Here is a 19676-nt window from a genome sequence, read left to right as displayed (position 1 = left end):
GTCTGCACTCTAGAGCTGGCGAGCCACAACTACTGAAGCCTGCATGCCTAGAGCCCATGCTCCACAACAAGAGAAGCCACCACAATGAGAAGCCCATCCACCGCAATGAAGAGTAGCCCCCACTCGCAGCAACTAGAGAAAAAAGCCCTCGCACAGCAACAAAGACCTAACGCAGCCATTAAATAAATAAACAAACAAATAAAATTAAAAATTAAAAAAAAACCCAACAAACTTAACTGTGTGTGGATGCCTGACACTGCAGGGGGCAACTAGCCTAATGAAATTAATGTATAAAGGGGGTCACTCTAGCATCTATCATAAGCAATGCTTTCTGCAATTTTTAACTGGTTACTAGTAATTGTGATGATTATCAAAGGAGCAACAAGTTCAAACAGAGTAGACTCATTTTAAACAGGGCTCATTTAACCATAAGCTGCTTAGAAGAAGCTACCAGTAGCCTCAGGGCACCTGCACATCCTGTGACTATAAGGCAGTAGTTTTCAAGAAGCCAATTCTTCAGAGCCATTAAGCCTCGTTTATAAATTAATATTAAGTCACGATCAATCCCTTCTCCTCCAGTTCAACCTTCCCCACAGACAGGACCCACCATTCTTAACTATCCACTCAACATGTTTACTCCCTTTTGCCAGTAGCTACTTTCAAAGCTACATTCAATTAACCATGCTCCAAATATTCAAAACAATTACTTCCAGAATATTCTTTACCTTTCCTTCAATAATCCGATAAACTAAAGAATTCATGTCTTTTGCATTGAAAGCATGCTTCAGGGTGGCCATTTCATAAACGCAGCATCCCAGAGCCCAAACATCGGACTAGGAAAAAAACAGTAAATGGTTAAGTGTCAGAATGCCTTATTTACATTTTTCCTCTTAAAAAAAAAAAAGACATTTTCCTTAAACCAATTCACTGAGAATTCTTCCGACTTACTATTCTGATGGGTTCTACAATTATGAATACTGCCCTAGAGACAAGGTGAGCTGGCAAACACAGCCCAATCCTACCTTATAGTTGTAGGGTTTGTTGGAGAACAATTCAGGGCTCATGTAGTAGGGTGTGCCAATGAGGGTGCTAGCCATGTCACAGTGGTTCTCAAGCACTCGGGCAATTCCTAGGTCACCCACTTTGATGATGTTTGTTCTTGTTAGGAAGACATTTTGAGTTTTCAGATCTCGGTGAAGGATATGTTTTTCATGTAAATACTGAAGAAAAATAAAATTTTATTAAATATGAATATACTTATCTACAAAGGTGAGTCAAAAATTATCCGCACTCCAGTTATATTAAAACTTCTGTTGACCACACTATCTTATCAGTGCTTTCCGTTCAAGACTACTGTCTTCCCAGTCACTACTGTGCGTATGTGAATCTGTTATATCAGTTTGTTTGTAACTGCGGTGCGAGCAAAAATGGATGCCCCACTCGTGATCTGCATGAAAGAGCAGCGTGCAGTGACTTGTTTTTTGTGGTCTGAGGGTATACCTGGTGCCATTATTTATCGAAAACTTTGTGCGCAGTATGGAGAAAGTGTTTTGTCGCGAAGAAGTGTGTATGCATGGATAGAGAAGTTCAAGGAAGATCACACAAGTGTTAGCCATCAAGAAGGAGCCGGATTCACTTCTGATGAACTGAAGACAGCGGTGCATTCGTGGCTCACAGCTCAGCTTAAAGCATTTTTTAATGAGGGAACATGAAAGCATGCTGACAGATGGACAAAGTGTATATTGAAAAGCAAGGAGATTATGTCGAAAAATGATATATTTGTCTTTTCTAAAAGTTACTTAAAATAAATTCTACATCCAGAGTGTGGATAATTTTGGATTCACCCTCATACTTATTTATTCCTGACTTCTTATATACCATCAACAACTGTATAAGTTAAAGAGCCACATACTCTTATAAGAGCCTTACCTACACATCAAAACACTACTGTTTTATAATCTCTAAACAAAATGTCTAATTTACAACTTTCCAAAGTAAGAAATTAAGTTCCATGCGTTAATTTGTCCAGCTTCCTTCACAACTGTTCCCTGGTGCCTTGACAAACATACCATCTAGCATTATATGGACCCAGTTAAAAAATATGCTTACAAACTTTCACTGAAGGAAGAAAGACAGCTTATACAAGGTCAGATGCACAGCCCACTCAGACTCATGAAATCTGCAGCTTAGTAATATTTTCAGCTATAACAATATCATTTTTATTTACAGAGTGTATCTTAGGATTTAAACAAGGTCAGTTAATCCTGGACAAGTCAGCCCAGTCCCAGAGTAATAGTTCATAAACAGTCTCACTTTTGAATATGTATATTAAAACACAAACATGTTTTGCATTTCTACTCACTCTGCCACAGCAGGGTTAAAGCCCAAAGCCCCACAGTTTAAGCATATTAATAGCCCAACCATCTTTCAGTATGATGCAGCTAACCAGCTGATAACAAACATGGTCATTCTTTGCTCTTTGTCAATTCAGGGCCCTAAAATGGATTTCGCTATAAATATTAAATGAATAGAGAACTGTCTTTCCCGGCAATCAGATAAAATCCACGTCTGCTTCAATACAGATATCACTCATTCCGAAATATTCCAGTGCTACAGCAAGAGGGACTAGGTCCACTTCATAAGTGGATTTTTAAAAAGAATTTTCTTTTTTCATGTAAGCATTTGGGGAAGCATTTTCCTAAAATCCCCCAGCCATCCCTCTGTCACCTTAGAGCAAGTAGGATGCTGTGAGTCCTGACAGTACCTGCAGAGCCATAGCAATCTGAACAAACCACTCCACCACCTGACTTTCAGGCAGAAGCCTCCCCTTCTGCTCTTTGAGCTTTCGGTACAGATCACCTCCTTCACAGAAGCCCATGACGATGTACAGCAGACCATCCCCTCCCTCCCACGACTCCTTGTAGGTGACAATATTGGGGTGCTTCAGCTGAGACAAGAGCTGAGCTTCCTGTTCAGCAGCTCGCCGCTCTCGGCTGGAGGCATGTCGGAGGTTCAGTTTTTTGATGACATACTACAAAGAAAACACATGTTTTTACAATATGCAAACAAACATAGAGTATTATAGAGTCAAAAGTATTTAAGGGTTCTCCTGAGTGTCCTCAAAACCAACCTTCTGGAGATTGCCACATAACCTATTCATTTTGTTATTCACAAAACACAAAATTAGGAAAAAGATTTGTCATCACTAATGATACTTTTTACAGGTTAGACTTATAGCAGGCTGGGGGGGGGGGTCACAAAAATTGTACTTTTCATCTGCATTTTACAATTTCATTAATGGCTAAAAATAAGTCCATGTCAATATACTACTGAATCAACCAAAAAATCTCTGGTAGAGATTCTTTAACCTCTAAGTTCCCCCTACAAATGTGCACAGAATATGACCTGAATATACATTTGCAGACAGAATGGGTCCATGGATTGCATCAGATACTCAAAAAGACCCATGGCCCAATAAGGCTAAAAATCACTTATCCTCAACATCCAAAATTATTCTCACTTTAAAATAATCAATGTCCTCCACCTAATACATGGCCCTCAATCAACTGGCACACCAAACAATTCATTACTCAACAAACACAATCATAAACGTGTTTTGTGACAAAGCATAAATGTGCTTTGTAAAATGTAAACTACCCTCAAATGTGAGGGGCTGTTATTACAGCCAGTATCCCCCCTCTCCGTTGCCCACTGAATAAATCTCTTATGCCTGAGCTTGTACTCCAGGCAGAGTAACCAGGACCTGAGACAAGGCAGAATAGGGGAGAAGACCTTATACTTAGGGGGACATCTCCTCTCAATTTGTCTGGGGCAGTTCCATTGTCCTGGTGTAATTATAAATAGTGCCTCCTTTCAGTTTGCAAATTGTCCCAGTTTGTACAATATGTTATATGTTATTTGTAAACTGCATTTAAGAACTGATTCATTATCCTGAGGCTAATGGGATAAAGTGCAACATTAGAGGCACATTTTATAATGATCACTGAGACTGCAATGAAAGTGATGAAACAGAGAAGGGCAAGTCATGTGGCAGGGAGGACAAGCCGGAGGCCATGGCCATAGCTTAGCCAGAGATAATGATGTCCTGGATGGGTGAGGTACCCGTGCAGATGAAGAAGAGCCCAGTTGGCTTAGTGGACATACGAATAAGGGGGTGGGAGTGGCGGAAGGTAAGGGAGGGATCCCAGAACGATTCCCAGACGTCCAGATTGGGCAACTGGCTGGTTGGTGGTGCTACTCCCTGTAACAGGGACCGTGAGAGGAGGTCTGGAGGGAAGGCGATGAGCTGAATTTTGAGCGACTCCAGCGGTCTTCAAGTCAGATGGGGTACAGGGTCCTTCACTGAAGGAGGAATACTTGCCAGCCGCCACAGCTGGGTCCTGGGAATGCACGCTCTCACGGAACTGTCGAGAGTGGGGGGAAGGCGTGCAGATTAAGCACACCGATTACGACTACAAAGAGAACACCAGGGAGTCTGGGGCGCATATGACAGGAACCTGGCCTAGAACTGATGGTCTGGGACGAATTTCCCTGAGGAAGCGCCATCGGAGGTGCGTCCCCTGAAGATAAGCGGGGCCCAGCCCTTGGACGGCGAACCCCTGCCTGCCCCCGTCCCCTGCCGGGCCCCAACCTCGCCGACCTGCCTGCCGTCCCGCCGGTGCCTCACGAGCGCCACCTCCCCGTAGCTGCCCCTGCCCACGACACGCAGGTAGCAGTAGGCAGTCAGGGGCATGATCCCGGCGCGGGCCCGCAGTCGGGATGCGGCGGCAGCGGCGGGCGGGGCGGCGAGCGGCGGCGGCGGGAGGCCCCGCTCATGCCCGAGAGGACGTGGTGCCGGCGGCGGCTAAGGCGACCCGGCCCTGGCGCCAGCGCGGAGGCCCGACCCACCGCGACGCCGCTGCCATAGCGATCCCCGCGGGCGCTGCGCTGCGCATGCTCCGCGACCCGGAGGCCCCACCACAGAGCCGGGGCGACGGGCGGCCAGAGCGACCACGCCGCGCCTGCGCGCGCACCCTCGGCCTCCGTTCCACCGCCGGAACTTGCGGGTTGCCCGCAAGGATAGAATCATAAACGCTTCCGCTTACTGAGCGCGTGCTTATTCTAAGCGTTTTGCAGGTATTCGCTCCGGAAATAATTACTGACTGCTTACCCTGTGCCTGGCCGAAAAAGTCCCTGCCCTCCGGGAGCTCACATTATAATGGGCGATTGGGGACAGACTAGATTCTACAAGTAACATTGGTTATGTTTATCACTTGATGGTTAATGTATGCATCCAACAACCCATCTTATTTTTCATGCGTTGCAAGATAAATAGAAGATATCGGTGCACTTCATCCGTAAACAATTCAGCTTGCATATTGAGAGCTGCAAAAAATTCAGAAGGACTCCATGCAAACCCCTGCGTTAAGTGACTTGACCAAATTTTGGCATGGTTTCTAACAGCTTAAAGGAGTGTCCCAAGAGGACTCGCCCACCTTAAGTGGCCTGCCTGTAAAAGCTCAAAGCTGCCAAAAGAACTTATCATTGGTCCAGCCAACACCTCCCTTTCCCAAGACATTTACCTAAAAAAGGTTAAAACTGTAAATCCATGGGTGTGTACTGTGCCTGCGTGTGTGTGTGTGTGTGTGTGTGTCTGTGTGTGTGTGTGTGTGTGTATTCCTACAACCCCAGAGTGTCTTAAGGTCATGAAATCCATCCCATTGAAATGTAAGTTTTTTTGGCCTATACCCAAGAACGAGTTTTTGCCCAGTTTGGGGGTGAGGGGGTGCAGTGGGGCTGATATTGCCCCTGTTGAGAATGCATAATATAGAGCATATATTGTTGAAGAAACAAAATTCATCTGAGTAAAATTTAAAGATCTTATAGTCTTTTTCTGTGCTCCCAATGCAGGGGGCCGGTGTTTGATCCCTGGTCAGGGAACTAGATCCCACATGCCACAACTAAAGAGTCCATAAGGCACAACTAAAAAAAAAAAAAACCCACACACTACAATGAAGATCCCATGAGTCAAAACTAAGACCCAGTGCAGCCAAATAAATATTAAAGATCTTATAGTCTTTATTCAACATGAATTCAACATGAGTTAACAGCAGCATCCCATTTAAGCAGAGAGAAAGGAGCTCTGAGGAGCTACAGAAAATGAAAGACTTTTATAAACAGAAGAGAGTGGGAATAAGGAGTTATACCAGCATAGAATGCATTGGTTGTGGCAAAGTCACTTTCCTTTAGGGGATGGCAGGGGTCTATCAGGCAGATTACCTCATTAGTGCTGACCAGGTGATTCCTCATCAGCTGCTTAAGATTCCATTTCTGAGAGAGGCTGAAATTATAATTCTCAATTAGGTGAAATGGCACTTAGCATGAGTGTCTGCACTTGGGACCTGTTGTCTTGTTTTTAACAATTCCTCCCCTGTTAATCAGACTCTCAGCCTAACTGAAAGATGTGATAAAAATTTAAGGCATTAGTGTTACTACTACTCTGAAGTTCTCACAGTTTTTGCTGATCCTGTGTGGTACTCACAGGTCATAACATCTTTTTGCTGAATCTCTCTATGGTATAGAAATGTCACAACTTTGGGTTCACCTTCTTTAAGTCAATCATTCCCTTCATTCCTTTTCTAATGCTCTGGTCTTCGGGAGATCATTTGTTGGTGGTTAGCAGCTGCAAACATGCATTTAAAGCTATTGAGAGGGAATTCCCTGGTGGTAGAGTGGTTAAGACTCCATGCTTCCACTGCAGGGTGCATGTATTTGATCCTTGGTCAGGGAACTAAGACTAAAAAAAAAAAAAAAAAAAAAGCTTTTGAGAGAATACATCATACCAGGGAGACAACTATGAGTATTATAAGCAGGATAATCCCCAATGTTTGGTGTGTACTTTGGAGCCATGGTCTCCAAGATCCAAACCAATCAAAATCAAGTAAGTCAAAGAAAGACCCTGTGGAAGAAGGAGTTACTTTCTTAAGCCAAGTGACTAACTCAGTGATCTTATCCCAGAAATGTTTATCTAGGTGCAGCAAGTAGACATACTCATAGCTAGGGGAGTCAAATGAACCTAATTTTGACTTATGAATGCCTCCTGGTAATTTCCCTTTGAGTCTGTGACTCAGGACTGGAAAGGTGACAACCATGGAGACCAGTAAAATTTAAGGGTCTGTAAACCACACACGTGGTTTTATTCCAGATACCCTTGCCTTGCGTCCCTTTCTTTTTACAGAGCCTGGATGCAAGGTTCCCCATGTTTGGAGTTGTCAATGAGAGACAGGGAAATGGAACCCCAGGGTTATGAAGTCTTACATGATAGGGAGGGGACTGAGTTTGTCCCAGAGAAACAAAGGAATTGGAAATCAGAGAGAAGTTTGTGACAGGCAGAACTACAGAATAACCAGCATGTGGCATGTCCAACAGTCATTTGGAGGTTGGATTACTCCTTTGAAATGGCCTGAGATATAAAGGTGGTCAAAAGAATCATAAAGACCTTCATCATGTAATTACTAGGAAAAGGATGGTCAGAGAGAGAAGGAATGAAAGAAACATTTTTGATCCAACATCTTGCGGTGGGGGCAGACTACCTCTGTGTTGGCTACTTCTTTTCCTAGTCAATTTGATTTTGAAGTCTGTAGGTGGTGTACAATTCCCAGAATCTGAAGGAGCTCTTTTTAATTGGGAGATGTGGATCCAAGGTTTAAGTCCCTGAAGTTTGGCTGCCATGTAGGTAGTGAGGAGGACCTGGTATAATCCCTTCTAGGGAGATTCAAAGGAAGTCTTTGTTCTTAGAGATTTCAAATCAGAAGGGTGGGAGAGAATTGGAAACCTTAGTTTGGAGATTCATAGCCAGATATTTGAGGAAAGTAGAAGAATTCAGGACCCAGTCCAGTTTACAGGTGTATAACAAAACGTCAAAGACAATTAACAGGACCAGAATCTAATATCTACAGAAGTGCAAACATAATTTTTCTTTCTATAATCACAAAGATAATTTACCAAAGATAATCACAGTAAAACTAATATTTTTGCATTAAATTTGGCATGACTATTTACATAAGCAAGACTAGCAATTGACCATATAAGCTCTTTTAAAGCTTGCTTTATTGGAATTTCATAAGGAATCTCAGATCGAACTCTTAAAATCCTCTGAGGCAGGAAGCCAAGCCAAGAACTCACCATCAGATTTTACATGTAATACATATAGTTTGGGTAAATTCCTTTCCTGAGGTTCCTGGATCTGCCAGGAACTGAACTTCTTTACTTACTTGGTAAGGCTGCCAGGAACCCTCTAAGCAAGGTACCAGGCCAATTCTTCCAAGCAATCCTTAAACTGTCTTGTCATATTTGAATGCACATCTCTTTTAAACATGACAGTCCAGTCAAAGCCTTAGTAATATAGTCCATGGTTTCCAATTGTGTCCTGTTATAAGGAGAACAGATTTTTATTGAACTTTTGCAAATAACTATATTGCCAATCATTCTACTTTTTTTTTGGTATTTATTTGTTTGTTTTTGGCTGCATTGGGTCTTAGTTGTGGCACACAGGATCTTTCATGGCACACCGGCGCTTCATTACAGCATGTGGGCTTCTCTCTAGTTGTGGTGTGCAGGCTCCAGAGCACATGGGCTCTCTAGTTGTGGCATGCAGGCTCTCTAGTTGTGGCATGCAGGCTCAGTAGTTATGGTGTGCAGGCTTAATTGCCCCTTGGCATGTGGGATCTCAGTTCCTTGACCAGGGATCAAATCCACGTCCCCTGCATTGGAAGGTGGACTCTTAACCACTGGACCATCAGGAAAGTCCCTCTACTTTCTTTACATACTTTTCATACATAGTTGTTTCCTTTCACCCTTATTATTTCTAAGTAGTTTCAATTACATATATGAATTAGAATTCTTAACCCTTAGAATCCTTAATTTCTAGTGAAAACTAAGCAGCAGGTAATCGTGTACTATCTCTTACACTAGCATTATGAAATTATATTTCATAATTTCTAGAGTATATTCTTCCTCATAGTTAAGTTTCCAATGTGGCACAAAAGATGTTTACTTATAGACCTAAATATATTTACTTTTTTTTTTTGTAAAAGGAAATCACAAGTGGATAAACTTATGTTCAGTGATTAATGTTTCAGTATTTCATTTTATTTGAAAATGATCTAAATATTTAATGAATGTCCATTATTTAACTTATCTCAGTTAAGGTTTCATGTAACCAAAAATATTTTGGAAACTGTTTAAGTAGACATACCATAAAAATAAAATTATTGCTGAAATGTTCACCTGAAGATTCTTATCCCATTTACATCTATTTAATTCACTTGTTCTTAATATGAAAATTTCATCATACCAACTTGTTTTTCTTGCTAATAAAATTTGTAACATAAACAATATGAACTTAATTGGCTAATGTACTCAGGTGGAATAAAAGTTGTATATCTGCATTATTTTTAATAATAATGATGCTGAGCAGGGCCCTGTGGGGCTCCTGGGCATGGAGGCCTTTTTGTCCCCATTTCTTGTAGGAAAGACTCCAGCCTCCATGACCTTCCCTGAGTTCCAAAGGGTCAAACAGTTGCTAATCAAGGGAGGAGCAACCAGAAAACCACCTGAGGCAAGATTAAAGGGATTAAAGGGGCCAGAGAAGCTCATTAAGATTAGGAGACCCCACTACCTGAGATCCTGCACATACCCTAATCCTGTCAGTAACCCCACCCTTTTGAAATTTTGCAGAAGAAAGAAGAATGCAAGGCTGTTACTGCCTTGATCCTTCTCACATACCTCTGACCACTACTCCTGACTATACAACCTCTCTATACTCCCTAGTGAGAGGGGGCACAGTTCTTGAAGCACTAGCCTGTGTTCCCCCTTTGCCTGGAAAAGAAATAAAGCCACTCTTTCTTTCTTCTCCATAACTCTGTCTCCATATTTTTGATTCAGTATTGGTACACAGAGAGCCAAGATTTTGGCAACAAAAACTCTGAAGACACACCTATTTTAATTAAACCAACAAACTTAAACTAGCTTTTATTTACCAAAGATTACCTCAGATCACATGAACTGGAAAAACATTTGGGTTAGTTTTTATATTTCTGAGAGTTTTAGGAATCCTTAATTCCTATAAGTGCTTGCAGACAAGGAATGTTGCTTGCCATCCCAGTTCTACAAGGATCGAACCATTAGCTACAGCAGCCCACAGTTCTCCTTGAGGGTAACTCAGGATAGGGAAAAACAGGAGGCATTCTGTGCTCTGGATATTGGCATTAGATAGTTAAGATGCATATCTAAGGCATAATTTCAATGAACCCAGATTCTTGCATCTTCCCATACACAGGAAAGCACTCCAATTATTGACTTGAGGTATCTGTTCCTTGTGATTAGCAATAATCTTCTGATGTTCTGAGGCAGGAAATAGATGGGCTCCAGGTTATACTTTTACAGCCAGCCTCCTGTTTACACTTCCAGATAGAAATAACAACAGGAACAGGGTAAATAGCTGGACTTTGCCTCTGGTGACCGAGAGATTGTCATATTGAGTGAATTAGGTCAGATACAGAAAGACAAATATCATACCATACAATATTGCTTATATGTGGAATCTAAAAAAAAAAAAGGATACAAATGAACTTATTTACAAAACTGAAGTAGAATCACAGATGTAGAAAACAAATTTATGGTTACCAAGGGATAAGGGGAAGGAGACAAGGGATAAGTTGGGAGATTGGGATTGACATATAGACACTACTATATATAAAACAGACAACTAATAAGAACCTGCTGTACAGCACAAAGAACTCTACTCAATACTCTGTAATGGTCTATATGGGAAAAGAATCTAAAAAAAAAAAAAAAAAGAGGATTTCCTAAGTGGCGCAGTGGTTAAGAATCCTCCTGCCAATGCAGGGGACACGGGTTCAATCCCTGCTCCAGGAAGATTCCACATGCCACGGAGCAATTAACCCCGTGCACCACAATTACTGAGCCTGCACTCTAGAGCCCATGAGCCACAACTACTGAGCCTGTGTGCCACAACTACTGAAGCCTGTGCACCTAGAGCCCATGCTCCACGAGAGAAGCCACCAAAATGAGAAGCCCGTGCACCACAATGAAGAGTAGCCCTGTTCACTGCAACTAGAGAAAGCCCGTGTGCAGCAATGAAGACCCAACGCAGCTTATAAAAAAATAAATAAATAAATTTATTTTTTAAAAAAGAGTGGATATATCTATATGCATAACTGATTCACTTTGCTCTTTGTTGTTCACCTAAAACTAATGCAACATTGTAAATCAACTATACTCCAATAGAAACTTTAAAAATATGTAATAGTAATGGCAGGGGCAGAGAGGAGCTGAGTCCTGCCCAGATAAAAGATAAAGAGACCACATATTTCTCATTCTCAGGGTCAAGGAGACCTCTCTGACTACACATGTGCAGAAAGGCTCCTTAGGGGGTCAAAAAGGGAAGCAACACCACCCATAGTAGGTGATGTTGTCACCGAGTCCAAGCTCACTCTGCTTACCGCATGGTAGGCCAAAATATCGGGAGACAAGGTGTTGAGGCAAGGAATAGAGACTATTTGGAAAGCCTACAGACTGAGAAGATGGCAGACTAGTGTACCCAAAAAACCATCTTATCAGGGTTTGGATGAGTTTCTTTTATAGAACAGAGAAGGGGAGGAGGTGAGGAAGTAAAGTAAAAAAGCCATTTATCTTGCAAAATATCTCCTTGCTTGGCCTTCATCACAAAGGGGATGTGTTAATTTATTCTTTTCTGCAGCCACTCACAAGCGGGCGGGGTCAGAATGTCTCTCTGTGAGCTGAACACAGGCACTTTAGTTTAATTGTCAGGCAGAGGCGAAGGGTTCCCTGTGGCAGGCCATTATGTATGTTTACATCTATAGACAGTGATTACAATAACAAAAGCAACGAAAAGCAAAGGTCAAAGTAAAAGAAACAGATCCAGCATGGAGTCAGGATTTGCTCTTCCCTGTTACAATGTCAACCTACCTATAGGCCTCTTTGCTAGAATCCACCTTGGCTAAGAGATGTTCACGCACACAGGGGAGGATCCTAAGATAAACCAAATACAGACTCAGAGCAAGGCAAAGCAAGATGATTGGCCAGAGGAAACCCTGAAGAAATACCCCATATAAGTGATTCAAACTACCATGAGGGCATGACTCTCTCTCTCTGAGCCCGCCTGTGTGTCTATTCACACATACGTAGTCTTTTTTCCTCCTAATAAATACTTTACTTGTTTCACTACTTTCCATCTCCTTGTGGAAATTCATTTCTACAAAGCTGACTGGCCAGGGTCTTGTCACTGGCCATGGGCCTTCATGGTCTAGTGGCTAGGATTCAGCACTCTCACTGCCATGGCCTGACTTCAATCCCTGGCTGGGGAACGGAGATCCTGTTTCAAGCTGCTGCTGGCCAAGGCCACCAGAGATCAGTTTGACTACATGTCTTTTTTCCAGCAGAAAACTTCTATGTATCCTGGCTTCTCCCTTACCGTCTCAGAACAGTTCCTCAGAGCTGAGAGGCTGTCTCCCAGGCTATGGTCCTCAATAAGATTCCTTGAATAAATCTTAATTCAAAACTTTTAGGTTGTACATTTTTCTTCAGTCAATGTGCTTACTTTTCTTTAAGCCAATTAAATAGAATTTTTTTATAAATTAATTTTGGCAATACCTTCTTAAGGTAGAAAAATACCACATATCTACGACATATGTATGTAGACACATATAAACACACAGACTGATGCAAACAGAGAGTTTATAGCTTTTGTTCTAAAATTTTAGCCATGAAGAGGGTACAAAATTACAAAATTCACTAGTTACACGAGAAGTTGAATTCAAATTATTCCTTCTGTTTTTGGCAGATGGAATAAGTTAAGATTACCTGCTCAGATGGCTAAAGCTTTTTACTAATATTTGTGGAGAAGACACTTAAGATTTTTTATTTTCCTAAATTCCAAATAACATTTCCCCGTTTTGTCTTCCTTCTGATAAGAACCATCTCTTTGAAGTTTGTATGTTAAAGAGATGACCTAGATAACAGTTCTAGAGAAGAGCAGGTAAGAACATTTACATCTCAAAAGCACAGGGGAAAAATGCAAATTCCTCCAAGGACTTCTGTTTTCTAAGGCCAGAATTTTTACAATACTCACAAGCCTTTTAAGATAAACAGGGGAGTGCTCGCTTCGGCAGCATGTATACTAAAATTGGAGCGATACAGAGAAGATTAGCATGGCCCCTATGCAAGGATGACACGCAAATTCGTGAAGAGTTTCATATTTTTTTTACAAGCAAAACCTAGAAAACCTACAAAAATCAGTGTTTTGTGGTTTATCTAGGGATAATACAGAAAATATTGCTGTTATTTTTGGTGAAGAAAATCAATTTTGTATAGTTTATTTCAACCTAAATAAAATGTGAATTTTGTTTAAAAAAAAAAGATAAACAGGGGAGGTTCAGGGGTTGGTAAAAAGGACAGGTGAATTTTGAATTGTTTCTGGAGCCGCATTTCTGGCTTTGCAAAGATTTTTAAGGTAAGGACAGTTGCTTTTACTTCCTAGATTGCAACTTAAATGACATTATAGATTGATCCACCCATCCAACTACATTTTTCTCAATTTGCTTCTTTGTATCAGGGAGAAGATCTTCAACTAAGATAGAAATCAAAAAGACTCCTATGTTCTAGATTTAGAGCTATATGTCCTTGGAATGTTTTAGTAAATCTTTCCACAAAGGCTTCAGAAGGTATTTTTACTTGTTTGTTTTTTCTTTCCCTCTGGGTACATTTAGCTTAGAGAAGGCCTAAAAAAAAATTCTTCCCAGGCTCTGAATATCACCTTCCAATTTGGCTAATTTCTGACCAAAGAGCTACCTTGAGGGGGAAAAGAAAGTCCTTTCAAAAAAAAGTCTTGTTAATTTTCAGCCAGGACAAACAGTAATGGCATGTACAATACCAAGTTTTATTCTTCATTTGATTGGGCATTATAGACAGAGAGTCAGGAGAGCTGAAACAGGTTAGAATTCTCACTCTTCACTGGCTTTTCCAGTTTTCCCAGGATCCCATCTTCAGGCTCCAATATCTACCAGAATTTCTCAAGGTTATCCATTAATTTTAATTTTAATTTCCCCTAGGCTATTTAAGGAAATAAAATATCCATTTACCAGAAAATCCCTCAGGAGCCCCGTCAACACCTTGAGGGGCCCACATGGGGACCCTCCTTTGAGGGTAGATATGGGGATATCTGTAAGGCCACTGTTATCAAGTCCAAGCTCACTCTGCTCACTGCACAACAGGCCAATGAATTGGAGATGAGGTGTTGAGGCAATGAATACAACTTTATTTGGAAAGCCAGCAGACTGAGAAGGTGGCAGACTAATGTCTCAAAAAAAACCATCTTATTGGGGTCTGGATGCCAGTTTCTTTTATAGAATCAGAGAGGGAGAGGCAGGGAAGTAAAGTAAAAAGGGTTATCAGTCTTGCAAAACATCTCCTGGAATGACTAGCCTTGGGGAAGGGCTGTGTTAATTTCTTCTTTTCTGCAGCCATTCACAGGTGGGTAGGGTTCCCTGAGGCAGGCCATTAAGTATGATTAAAATAACAAAAGCAACAAAAAGCAAAGGTTAAAGTCAAAGAAACAGATTGAACATGGAGTCCAATTTAGCTCTTCCCTGTTAAACCACTAGCTTGGTGGACTTCTGTTTATGCTCTTGTAGTCTCTTCAAAGCGGAAATGAAACCGTGCACCTCAGATTGGGACTTGGACCCACATGCCAGGACTCAAGCCTGGCGAAACCAAGGTCTTCCAACTGAGATCACACGCCTGGTTTCAGGACTTAATGAAGCACAGGTTCTTGATGTCTCATCACAGAAAAAATTCAGTGAGAGACAAACTGATAGGTAAGAAGTGGATTATTTAGAGAGAAACACACTCCACAGACAGAGTGTGGCCATCTTAGAAGGTGAGAAAGGCACCAGGGTATTGGGGGTTGTCAGTTTTTATAGGGGTGGGTAATTTCATAGGCTAATGAGTGGGAGGAAAATTCCAGCTATTTGAGGAAGGGGCAGGAATTTCCAGGAATTGGGCCACTGCCCACTTTTTGATTCTTATGGAACTGTCATGGTGCCTGTGGGTGTGTCATTCAGCTTGCTGATGTATACTGAGGCTCAAGGACTAATGGTAGTCCACCATCTTGGACCCATTTGGTTCTAATCAGCTTATGTCATGTCCTCAGGCTATGTCATTCTTTCAAAGGTTGTGCCCTGCCCTCTTCCCTCCAGTTTCAGAAAGACAATTCAGATAGAGAATCCTGGAGGATAGAGGGGGGAGTACAAGTTGCATCAGGCTTATATAGTCTTTTCTTTTAGATGCCTCTTGTGTCTTTAATTTTTCATTAGCCTTTGTAATGAATCTCTCAATGAAGCTATTACAGAGTTTTGAAGGCTTTTGGAGGTTTCTGCATGCCAGTTAAAATAGGTTTCCCATTCTGTGTGTTTGATTTGGGAAGCCTTGCTTTCAGATGCACTTCTTAAATAAATGCTCTTGGCTAACTGGAACCTTTCTCATAATGGCCATTCTAAGTCTAGATTGTCTTTGTAAGATTTTGCCATTTTTGTAGATATTTACAGACTCCAGGACCCAGTTTCTGGATATAAAATAAGCAGTTGTGCCAAAAAGTGGCCCACTCAATTATTTGAAACTCAATCCCATTTCTTGAGCTAAATCTTGGGTTTCTTGAAGCCAAATTAATACCTGAGAAGGATGTGCTGCCGGGTTGGAGTCTGTGTGGTGTTTTACAGTGGACCTTGTTGCACAGAAATTTTCTTGTGGTTGGCAGGTACCCTAGTGTCAATCTAACCTATTCTGAGACCAATTTATTGTAATTACTGGGGTCTTAGAACTAGGTGGTAAATGCTCTAACAGCTTTTAAGTGCTCTACCTGTGCCCAGCAGTTCTGTGGCTTTTGGCTTCCCAGATTCCTATTAGTGACAGCCTTGACCTCACGTGCACATTAACAGAAAGCAAGTAACTTGGCCAAGAGAAGGCCTTGTGTGCACCACCAGCAATTCCCAATGTGGAACTGGGGACTAGGGAAGGACTGAACCATCAGACCCCAACAAATGGGGACCATGGACTGGGATTCCAATCAAATGAAGAACAGTGGATGCAACCAAGGGCTAGAGGCTTGGGTTCTGGGTGGAACCATCTGAGCTCAAGCTGACCTGCCCTGGACTGGAAAGCCAATTAAATCAGAAGCTTGACACAAAGAGAATGGAGCTCAGAACCAAGAGGAACATACCCTTGGAAGTGGTGAGAAAGAGAACTCAAAGGGTTTGCATGTACCATTGCTCATGTTTCTTGTTGTCCCCAAAGCCATCAGAAGTTTCCTTTGGATCCCACCCCTGCCACCAAATTTGTTAACTGAGTAAATTTTAAAAATCGTATCAGCTTTATTCAATGATTCACAAATTGGGCAATATAACCCATCTAGCAGACAGGAGCTCCAAGGAGCTGTACAAAATGAAAGGCTTTTATAGGCTGAAGGGAGTAGGAATAAGGATATTATACTAGCAAAAAGTGGATTGGTTGTGGCATGGATCAGGAAAAGGTATTTATAGTTGAAACTGTGAGACCGAGGGCCATGAGCTGGGTGAGATGGAGGGGTCAGCAGGGGCCAGACCACTCAGGACCTGGAAGTAGACAGGGAAAGGCCTCGAGCAGATCAGCCTTTTAAAATAATGCCTTTGGCTGCTGCCATAGGGTAGATTGTGGGAGCAGAGTGGGAGTAGGGGGAGCAGCCATCTAGGTGAGAGATAAGGGTGTTGGACTTGGTGGTGACTGGGGATTTGGAGAAAGGTGAATGGATCACAAAGATATTTATGGGACTTCCCTGGTGGCGCAGTGGTTAAGAATCCACCTGCCAATGCAGGGGACATGGGTCTGATCCCTGGTCCAGGAAGATCCCACATGCCAAGGTGCAACTAAGCCCGTGCGCCACAACTACTGAAGCCTGCATGCCTAGAGCCCGTGCTCTGCAACAAGAGGAGCCACTGACACAAGAAGCCCGTGCACCACAACCAAGAGTAGCACCTGCTTGCCACAACTAGAGAAAGCCCGCACGCAGCAACAAAGACCCAATGTAGCCAAAAAAAAAAAAAAAAAAAGATATTTAGGGACTTACTTGGTGGTGCAGTGGATAAGACTCCATGCTCCCAATGCAGGGGGCCTGGGTTTGATCCCTGGTCAGGGAACCAAATCCCACATGCATGCTGCAGCTAAGAGTTCACATGCCACAACTAAGGAACTCGCCTCTTGTAACTAAGGAGCCCACCTGCCACAACGAATACCCAGCGCAACCAAATAAATATAAATAAATATTTAATAAATAAGTAAATATTTTTAGAGGGTTGGAAATGGGGGTGGGGAGGAAGTGGAGAGTTTAGGGGAGGGAGCCATCCACGATGCCACCCAGCTTTCTGCTTGGATGCATGGATGGATGGTGGTGGCCTTCACTGGGATGGACAACAAGAGGAAGAAGACCAGGCTTGGTGGTGAGGGGCAAGGAAGGTCATGATTTCAGTTTGAGTATGTGAGACCGAGGGGTCTGAGCAGGTCTGGGCCTGTGTGCTGTCCCACAGGCACCAGCAGCACAGCCACCTCTCAAACCCCCAGGCTCAATCTTTAGCAACTTTAGCTGCTTCCTGTCCAGCGACCATCACCCCCACCCCCCAGCAGACACACACATCCGATCTTCTTCATCTGTCACATGGGAACAATAACAGTATCCATCTCCTGGGGGTAGTTGTAAGCAGTAAATGAAATAGGGCACAAAAGATGCTGAGAAGTGGCCCAGGTGCTAGTCACTCTTAGCTCTCCCCATGCCCGTTCTCCTCCCCAGGTGATACAAACGCGTTTCTATCACCTCCTGTGGCACAGGCTTGGAGCCAGCCATCTCCCAACAGCCCAGTCTTGATCTTGCCACGCAGCGGCTCAAAATACTGTTAGTGTTTCCTACTCAAAAGACGGGACCCCGTGCCAGCTTGTCCCAATCCATTTCCCAGCCTCCTTCCCCACCCTCTTCATCTTTAGGTGCTGCTCCCATCACAGACAACTGCACTTCCCCAATCACACTTCACATTTACCCATATGCTTCTTTCTTTCTCCCCTCCCCACCCATCCTCCCCAAGTGCCACTCTACTTCCCAGGCACCTCCTCTGGGAGCCTTCTCCAAGGCCCTGCCGGGGGTGAGCTCCACCCCTTCCAGATTTCTACAGCTTCTTCAGGCTCCTCTTTAGCTTCTGGCCACTGCTGGGATTCACTGGGCTTCCTTTGACTTGTCTGACTCCTTTTCCCAAGGCATCAGCTCACTGAACACAGTGAGGCACATGAGCTTCTGCATTGTGGTGTCCTCGTGCCTGGCACTGCACCCAACCCAATACAGGGCTTGGTCGATACTGGTGCAGGAAATCAACAGAACCCCCAATGTACAGTTTCATGTTGGTCCATCTCATCTTCCACAAAGGCCAGAAAACAGGCAAGAAGAGCATTCTGGCCTGGGGACAATAAAACCTTTCCTAGAAGCTGCTCTGTGAGACAAAGTCCAAGACAAGCAAACAGAGATCAAAGAAGCCTCTGCGCCCCCTCACCATATCAGGGTCATGGCAGCCAGTACCTCCCAACCAGCGCCACGGAGTGGGCTGACCAGGGGCCATGTCTGCCCAGTGTGTGTGGCTTGAGGGGACAGGGAAGGTTTGTGCATAAAACTTGAGAAATTGCAGGTACAAAATGAGATCGTTGACTGCTGCTTCTTTCTTCCAAATAATGCAGAGGCATTTCTGTCATCACATGACAGGCTTGGGCTTTGCAGTCTGAAAGATCTGGGTTTGAATACCTGCTCTTTCATTTGCTATGGGACCAATGTCCCAGGGACACCCTGAGGATAAAATGCTATTGTAAACAGCTGACAGCAACGTGTGGCTCGCAGCCTGTCCTTCATCATGAAAGCGTGGCATTCCTCTTTGTCTCCACTGCACCCTGTTCCTCCACATCCCTGCCCAGGAGGAACGATGAGGCTCACTTCTGCTCTTCTTTCCAAAGCTGACTGTCCTAAAGGGTGTGTCACCCATTATGTATCCCCAGAACTGTCCAGACTGCCGCTGGCAGGACTGCAGGTTGGTGCTATCAAAAACAAGGACGTAGGCAGACACTTTCTAAGCCACAGTGCCTGCCTCCCTGACCAAAGTGTGACTGTCTGAAAAGTTTGTTGATGCTTAAAGAATTCTGAAAGGAACACCTAATGAAGTTGAGAAATCCACTTTTAACTGTGGTTTCTCGACACCTGCCACTGTATCACTGGTGCCGGCCGTGTGCCACAGACCCGGGATTAAATGACCATCTGGGTCTTCACAATTCACACTGGCTGAGTGCGGTTCCAACCACGGGGCACAGTCTGCGTGTGGTCAGGAGTGTACGCTGTTGGGAATACCCCCTAAGGAGAAAGTTTTCACTGTCTATTTTTGACCCCCCAGATGTAACACTTGCCTTCACCTTGTCTAATGTTTAATCCATGTTTATCCAGCATTTTATTGATTAATGGTCTGAGTGAAGTGACAAGGCAGCAGCAGCCTTGAGACCGTGCACGGCACGATGGGGCTGCG

The 19676-nt window shown here is 43.2% G+C and overlaps 1 protein-coding gene and 1 non-coding gene across 9 annotated transcripts in view; one reads left to right on the top strand and one right to left on the bottom strand.

Annotated features, from left to right (window-relative positions):
- Positions 1-4983, bottom strand: part of NEK4 (NIMA related kinase 4) — a 37415-nt gene extending 32432 nt beyond the window's left edge. For 2 of the 8 annotated variants that reach the window (XM_057704942.1, XM_057704947.1), the window contains exons 1-4: positions 4661-4977; positions 2765-3031; positions 1023-1220; positions 726-833 (exon numbers count right to left, since the gene is read on the bottom strand). In XM_057704942.1, coding sequence (XP_057560925.1) covers positions 726-833; positions 1023-1220; positions 2765-3031; positions 4661-4753 — 666 coding nt within the window. In that variant the 5' untranslated portion in view covers positions 4754-4977. Of the gene's footprint in view, positions 1-725; positions 834-1022; positions 1221-2727; positions 3032-4660 lie in introns of those variants that run through there. The other 6 variants (XM_057704945.1, XM_057704948.1, XR_009048707.1 and 3 more) reach the window with 5 other exon arrangements.
- Positions 4984-13198: 8215 nt separating this feature from the next.
- On the top strand, positions 13199-13305 carry LOC130835424 (U6 spliceosomal RNA). Its single transcript, XR_009048908.1, has one exon. It is a non-coding gene; the product is annotated as a U6 spliceosomal RNA (small nuclear RNA).
- The last annotated feature ends 6371 nt before the right edge of the window (positions 13306-19676 follow it).

The sequence above is a fragment of the Hippopotamus amphibius genome, chromosome 13 (assembly GCF_030028045.1).
Source record: "Hippopotamus amphibius kiboko isolate mHipAmp2 chromosome 13, mHipAmp2.hap2, whole genome shotgun sequence".
Taxonomy (NCBI): domain Eukaryota; kingdom Metazoa; phylum Chordata; class Mammalia; order Artiodactyla; family Hippopotamidae; genus Hippopotamus; species Hippopotamus amphibius.
This window is presented reverse-complemented; position numbering and strand designations above follow the sequence as displayed.